The sequence below is a fragment of the Caenorhabditis remanei genome, chromosome X, assembly GCF_010183535.1.
Source record: "Caenorhabditis remanei strain PX506 chromosome X, whole genome shotgun sequence".
Classification (NCBI taxonomy): Eukaryota; Metazoa; Nematoda; class Chromadorea; order Rhabditida; family Rhabditidae; genus Caenorhabditis; species Caenorhabditis remanei.
In genome coordinates this window covers 2,743,956-2,751,934 of record NC_071333.1, presented here as the reverse complement: position 1 = coordinate 2,751,934, position 7,979 = coordinate 2,743,956, and the positions used below count along the sequence as shown (strand labels likewise).

Sequence of the window (7,979 nt, the reverse complement as noted above, 5' to 3'; positions counted from 1 at the left end):
AAAAAAAAAGATTAGCAATGTTCAAAAATGCAAAAAGAGCTTTGATAGATGTGGAATGAAACATCTCGACAAAGTTTTGGATATCAATGGTTGATTTCGAGCAATAAAAGGAGTTGGCACTGCAAAAGTTTGCCGATTTTACTGATTCTGAAGCAAACAAAATGCATTCGGAAATCGTCAGTATTGAATTCGATGCGAAGAAGGTCGTTAGAATAAGACTAGAAAATTAAATTGCTCAAAGTAGAAGAGCTCGTTTCGAAGGCAGAGCGTATGTGCCAATTAGAGAAAGAAAGAAGGGGTAAGATTACAAAAGATCAGAAAAATGAGATGACGCCCCCAGTTATTGCAGACAACTGCTGCTACCTCTCCAACTACGACGTACAAGACATGTCTACAACACCAAAACTCCGCCGTAAGATTTCAATCGGGTGGAATTGATAATTTTACTCATCAATAGTTGTGTTTTCTAATATCTTTGTTCTTTCCTTGTTCTCGTTAAAAAACTGGAAGATTATGAGTTTTTACAGCACCTTCTTAATAAAGTCTTATACTCTAAACTTTAACTTGCGGATTCTCCACTGAGAGCGGAAAATAATACAAATCTGATCATGAAACTGGACAACAACCATCAACCATTAGTAACCATCAGTCTGAATCGGAAAATTCTGTAAAAACCGACACACCGACAGACACCTTCATTATTTCTTTTCTGCGCACATTATCTCCGCACCCATCAATCACTTTGGGTAGAGAAAGGAGACAGGCATCTGATTCTGCCATCTCTTCTCTCTCTCTCTCTTTTCTTTATCGGCCTGTTCATCTTGTTTATTCTTTACCTAGTGAAAGTGCGCCCCACTGAGCGTATTCATTACAGGGGACGTTGTGTCTCTTTCAAACATCATTCCATCATGTGTTACCCCCAATGACCAGCTCGTTTGCAGGTCGACCCCCAAATACTATTGATTTTATTTGAATTCTTAATGGTGAGTCGAAGGAAATGAAAAAAAAACTTAAAATTTCGCAATTTATCATTAAATACCTATTTTCTCATACGTTTACAATGTTTTTGAGTACATTTTTGAGCTATTTAGCCAAAATGCTTTCTTTTTCGCATTCATTTGGCAGCAGACAAACCGAGACACCGACCTTCTTCTTTTTTCTCCGCGCACATTCTCCCCTCACCGCATTAATTCTGTCCTCTCCTCGCACATCAATCTTTAAGAGGAGAAAAAGGAGAGGAGGTATCTGTCTGTGTGTAGAGGGTGTCCAGATGTCTCTTTTGCAGGCTATTTGGCTGCGTAAGCCTACAAAATCTAAAGTTAAGAGCCAGATTTTTTAATTTTCTGTGGGGTAGCCTTGTTTTTGAGAAAAAGAAATTTTCAGACAAAAAAGAAAACTATGTTTTTAATATGCTTACAATTGAATAAACTACAAATAAATTTTTAGCTTTTTGAGTTTTTAAATATTAATTTGGCACGTTTTCAGCCAGTAGGTGTCTAAACCAATCACAATAACAGTTATGGCTGCAAAACCAAACAAAAATTGTGACTAATCAAAAGAAAAACTTGAAAATATTTTGATTTTTTTAAAGATAATAACTGTTGCAAAAAATATGGATTTTTTTCTGAAATGGAGATTCTTCTGCTAGAGCTGTTTTCTTATTATTTTTTGCAACAAGGTTGAAATTTTTTGAAAATGGTGGACATGCTCAATTGTTTATTCTTTACCTAGTGAAAGTGCGCCCCACTGAGCGTATTCATTAGAGGGGACGTTGTGTCTCTTTCAAACATCATTCCATCATGTGTTACCCCCAATGACCAGCTCGTTTGCAGGTCGACCCCCAAATACTATTGATTTTATTTGAATTCTTAATGGTGAGTCGAAGGAAATGAAAAAAAAAACTCTTAATTTTATAATGTTAGCATTAAATACCAACTTTCTCATAATTTACAATTCATTTTCGGACTATTCAGCAAAAATGGTTGCTATTTTGAAATTATTTGGCTGCTTTCCCCTACAAAATCTAAAGTTAAAAACAATACTTGTTAATTTTTTATGCTGTAGTCTAGTTTTCGAAAAATATTAGTTTTTAGACAAAAAAGTAGATAGTGTTTTATTATAAGACAACAATTAAATGACTTGCTAACAAATTGCAAGCTTTTTAGCCACCGACAGACAATTCGAAATGGTGAGCCGAATGAAATGAAAAAAAATAGTTGCGATTTCGAAATGTTAGCATTAAATACCAACTTTCTCATAAGTTATGCTGTTTTTTGAGTACATTTTCGTGCTATTTAACCAAAATGCTTGCAATTGTGCAAACCGATACACCGATAGACACCTTTCTTCTCCGCACACACTCTTCCCTCTCCGCATCAGATCTGTCCTCTCCGCACACATTAATTTCTTTGAGAGGAGAAAGAAGAGAAGAAGTATCTGTATGTTGGTGGAGGGTGTCCAGATGTCTCTCTATTTGGAGGAGAACATCTTATTAGTTAAGGCTAGTTTCTTAGTGTAGAACTCTAAATACAGTAGGAAGAAATTGAAACTACAGTTTATATCACTCGGATCGAAAAATTTCATGCAAGTCGCCACACCGAGAAAGCTTGAAATAATTGTTTTTGATTACATTTTTGGACAGTTGAGCCGAAATGCTTGCTGTTTTGAATTCTTTGATTGCGTAAGTCTACGAAATTTGAAGTTAAAAATCAGCTTGGTAATTTTTTGTGCGGTGGCCTTGTTTTTCAAAAAAGTAGATAATGTTTTATGATATGTCTACAATTAAACAAACCACTAACAAATTTCTAGCTTTTTGAGTTTTTCTATCTCAATATAACACGTTTTCAGTTAGTAGTTGTTCAAACGACTAGTATTAACAATTAAGGCAGAAAACCCAACCAAAATTGTGACTAATCAGAAGAAGAACTTGAACATATTTAAAAATTTTGGATGACAACTTTCCCAAAAAAATGCATCTTTTTTCAAAAATAGGGTTCATGATTCTCGAATAGAGCTACTTTTTGGTAGACATACTCAATTCTTTGATTTTTCAGTTATCGTCAAAAAATGGGACCAAATAAACCCAAATCCAACAACGGAAAGAAAACGAAAAATCGCGGACGCCAACAAGTTGGAATTGCAAACAGTGAGTTTGAAATCTTGAATACTTCATTACATAAAAAAAAAGTTGCAGGTTTCCAACTGGTTTGTGAACAAAAGGGACAAAGTTAAAAATCCCGAGAAATGGGAAGAGATGAAAGAGAAGAAGCGAATTTGGGGACGTGAGCAACGTATGAAAATAAAAGCTCAGGTAACAATGATGTTGATAGAAACATATTTTGAGTAAGATTAATTGGCTCTAATCCAGAATAAGGTATTTTGAAATACATAATTTCCCAACTAGGACGTTTCACAACCATAAAACTAGCAATAGTTTAACCTGGCTTGTTAAAAAAAACGGGTCAGATAACATTTTTTCCATTTTATACTCTTCAAATATGTTCCCAAGCCACTAAACATTTTCAACTGACCCAAAAATGCAAATGAAGTGTGGTTGCGAAACGTCATAGTTGCGAAATGACTAGTGGCAGAATGTCTCGGAGCCGTACTTTTCAAATTAATCAAAATTTTAGTTTCTAGAGTCCCCCTTTTTTGGAATTGAGCCGAGTGATTGAAGTTAAAAAACTGAATTCACCAGAAAATAATGCGTGTTCAAAATTTGAGTATTTTGAATGATCTTCTTCTAATTACTCCTACTAGGGAATTTTCCAGTCGTAACTCGGGCTCTTTAATTGGCTTAACCCTCTTAAGTACTTTTAAACGCGCTGATTTCGAATATGTGATCCAATTTTGCAGAGCCATTCATTGAATTGAGATAAAAGCATTTTAAGTCATTTCCAGTGAAATTTTCAGTGAAATTTCCAGTGCATTTTTCAAGAGACTCAAAATGATTTTTAGACTCAATTTTCCAATTTTTTTGGTAACATATGTGTAAATAAAAGTTCAAAAAACACATAAGGAACGTTTACTGATTAAAAATTTTTAAAAAAAAGTTTAATCACAACTGTCAAACTGTCAAAAATGAAAGTGACACAATTTTTCTGAAAACTATTTTTTATTAGAAAACGCATTACACAGAAAAATTGGAAAAATTAGATCTAAAATAGATTTTGAGCCTTTTAAAAAATGCAACTTTTGCACTGGAAATGACTCAAAATGCATTTATCTTGATTAAATCGTTTTGCAAAATTGGATCTTCGGAATCAACGTGTTGAGAAGTACCTTATGGGATATGAGCCACTAAAAAAGCCTAGTAACATTTGGAACTCTCCCAAGTTAGAATAAAGAGTATTCAAAACCATGTAACATGTTTATTTCAGCTGAACAGACGCCCTCCGAAACAAGGTTTAAAGAGTTCCACTGTCCAACAACAGAACAGTGCGAAATCTGGGGACAACAGATTGAGTTGACTGGTACTCAGGTTAGGAATTTCGAGAAAAAAAGCTTTAGGATACAACTAATCATTTCAGGTGTACAACTTCAATTTAAAAAAAGAACAGAATTCAGTAAGCCGGGAGTTCGAGAACACTGATTTTATTTGAAAACCTTTCTTGTTGTTGTTTCATTTATTCTTCTAACTTTTAATAAATTTTCTTGACTATTATTTTTACATTTTTGTAATGTAAACATCAAAAACTTTCCCCAATATAAACTAGGCCCCTTTTCGGAAATCTCTTTCCATCTTCGGATGATCTTCATTTTTTGCTATCTAATACTGATGTTCTCAGTTATCAGTTTTTAGTTAATTCAGTTATCATTCTCATATACAAAAGACAAGTAGGAGTTGTCTATTTGTCTGAGGCGCTGTCCGCCACGGTTTTGGAAAAAGACGAGAAACTGAGCCAGCGGACATAACCGAACTGGCGTACTTTGGACAACGACCGCTTTATACCAATCGGCCATGCGGGCATAATTGAAAGAGCGCGGCCGCATAAGTGAGGAGAGGCCAGCCGGACAAACCGCCGAAGGCAGGGCAGACAGGGTGGTACATATACAATTTTGCTAATTTTGAAATGAAGTTTTTTTTTTTTTTTAGTTTGTTTTTGTTTTATATTATCCAAATTTGCATGGTATTTAAATTGAAAGTAGAACTTTGTTTTTGTAGTAGAGCGTTTTTTGCTACTGGCTTTCTATAAAGAGTTATAACCTCTGATAGTCCAAATTATGCACTGCCTCCCCCAGTACCCCCTCTCCACTTTCTCTTTACCATGTTTTCTTCTTTCCTGGCGCGTTTTTCTCTGCGGCCTTGTGGCCTAATGGATAAGGCGTCTGACTTCTAATCAGAAGATTGCAGGTTCGAGTCCTTCCTGGGTCAGAATTTTTTTGCCTTTTCACAAAACGCGTACTGAAATGTTTTTCTTTTTTTAGGCTCACAAAATCAAACAAATTCATTTTTAGTAGTTGAAAAGTGCCTGGGTCAGAATTTTTTTGGATTTCATAAAATGCGTACTGAAATGTTTTTGATGTTCCATACTCACAAAATAACACAAATTAAGCTATAAATTTATACGTTTGCAATTTTCCTGTTTTGAAATAATAGTTTTTCTGAGGCGTGTCACAATTTTTCTCTTTATCCAATATTTTTGAGATTTGCACGGAATGTTGGTTAGAAATCGATCTTTATTTTTGTAGGTGAGAGTTTTTCACTACTGGATTTTCACAAAGAGTTATGGTCTACAAAAGCCCTGTATCTAGTTATCTTCTCGCTCCTCCCGCTACTCCTTTCCTCTTCTATCTACTTCCTTTCTTGCCATCTCTTTCAAAACTTGAAGATCATGAGTTTCTACAACAACTTTTCAATAAAAATGCATCTTCAGTCGAGAAAACTGTCAAGAAAACTAGTTTTTGCTTATAATAAAAACATTTTACACCAGGAAGTATACCGAAACCATTCCCAAAACATGTACTTTGTTTATTCTTAAGAGGGCAGAGAGCGCTCATGCTAAAAATTTAGCTCTGACTGCTGAAAGAGAAGAACTTTTTAAGTCAGATCCAAGTTTCTTGTTTCGAATCTTTTGAATCAAAATATATTTGCATTGAAACAAGAAGACCTTTGTTAACATCTCAGAGAATTTTTGGCGATATCGCCGACCAAATCGGCGCAAGCGCTGCCAAAATCGGCGCGCGCGCCGAAGTGAGGCCGGTGGTCGCCGGCGCTCCGGCCGATTTACCCGGCGAAAGCGCCGAATCAAGCGGCGCAAACGCCGGATTTTGAGTTGGCGTTAACGCCGATTCTAGGCCGCTGTTTTTTCTTTCCCCCTCGGTTCCTGATCAGGTTATCGATTTTTGAAAAATAAATTTTATTAACGAACCAATATAACAACAAAAAAGATTTGTAACAAAACGGGATAACCAATTTGTATTGAATTCGAGTCCTCCTGATTTTCTCACTCGTTCTCCTCATCGAATTCTTCGAGTTCCTCGTCTACAGTGTCGTCTCTCGTTTAGAACCTCCTCGCTGAAAAAAAGCCTACATTATAGAAAAAGTTGGGAGATGATTACCTTTCTGAACTGGAAGTTTCCACTGCCGGGGGATGGGCCTGTCGTGTAGACGGAGTACTTCAGCTCTCTTCTGAAAAAGTTGTCCATTTCTACAATTTCCGACGACAATTTTCCAATTTTCTTACTGTAAATAAGACTTACCGAGTGCTTGTCATCCTTTTCGTCGTTTACACATCTCGGAATCAGTAAAAAATTAAAAAGTAGAGTAAAAACATGGAAAAATGATTTTTTAAACCTATAATGAGTCAACATGGATATGCGGAAGTAAGCATTCCAAGGTCCGGCCAATGAACGGCGTAAATGCAGTTTCCAGGCCGCAGCAGCGCCCTTCCCTGGCCGCCTCCTCTCAAACCGGCGCGATTGCGGCACTTTCGCCGATCTCAACCTTTTTGCTTCCTAATCCTGCGCCGCTGGTTTATCATTCGGCGAAAACGCCATAACAGGTGGCATTAATGCCGATTACAGCGGCGCTTACGCCATTTCGACGGCGCACGCGCCGTTCCTACGCCAAAAATTCTCTGAGATGCATCAGCAATTTTTTTTTGAATGACTTAATTTTCAGACAAGAAACAAATGAAAACAATATAACGTTTCAAAAACGCAAAAATTTGCTTGGTAATAAAAGCTCCGCTCTCGGCGGGAACAAAAGCGAGAAGAAAAATTTTGAAACTGTAACAAGTACTTGAGTTGGTCTACCAAACACAAAAACAACCATATCGAAAAACAACTCCTGTGTCGAGAAATCAAAACGACAACCGGCAAGCTCGAAAATTGCAGAAAATTATGAGCCAACCTAATACATTAACCATCCGTAACCATTAGTCTGGATTGCAGAATTTTGGACAAACCGACAAACAGACAGACACCTCCCTTCTTTCTTCTCCGGACACACTTTTCCCTCGCCGCACAAATTCTGTTACCTCCGCTCACGTCAATTTTATTGGAAGAGAAAGAAGAGTGCTATGTGATTTCGCCATTTCTTCTCTCTCTCTCTTTTATCCCTCGGCCTGCTCCGATCGTTTACTCTTCGCCCGGTAGTGAAAGTGCGCCCCACGAAGCGTATTTATTAGAGGAGAGGCTGTGTCTCTTTCAAACATCATTCCATCATGTATACCCCCAGTGACCAGCTCGTTTGCAGGTCGACCCCAAATTTTTAATGTTTTCCTTATGAAAACTAATGATTTTATTTGAATTCTAAATGGTGAGTCGAAAGAAATGAAAAAAAAACTTAAAATTTCGCAATTTATCATTAAATACCTATTTTCTCATACGTTTACAATGTTTTTGAGTACATTTTTGAGCTATTTAGCCAAAATGCTTTCTTTTTCGCATTTATTTGGCAGCAGACAAACCGAGATACCGACCTTCTTCTTTTTTCTCCGCACACACTCTTCCCTCTCCGCATCAGATCTGTCCTC

General features: G+C 36.7%; 1 protein-coding gene across 1 annotated transcript; it reads left to right on the top strand.

Annotated features, from left to right (window-relative positions):
- Nucleotides 1-327: 327 nt before the first annotated feature.
- GCK72_022538 (uncharacterized protein) lies at nucleotides 328-4,469 on the top strand (the record flags this gene model as incomplete). Its single annotated transcript, XM_053734889.1, has 4 exons — nucleotides 328-412; nucleotides 3,054-3,145; nucleotides 3,194-3,310; nucleotides 4,380-4,469. The coding sequence occupies 4 exons, from the start codon at nucleotides 328-330 to the stop codon at nucleotides 4,467-4,469; spliced, it is 384 nt and encodes a 127-aa protein (XP_053578455.1).
- Between the last annotated feature and the right edge of the window lie 3,510 nt (nucleotides 4,470-7,979).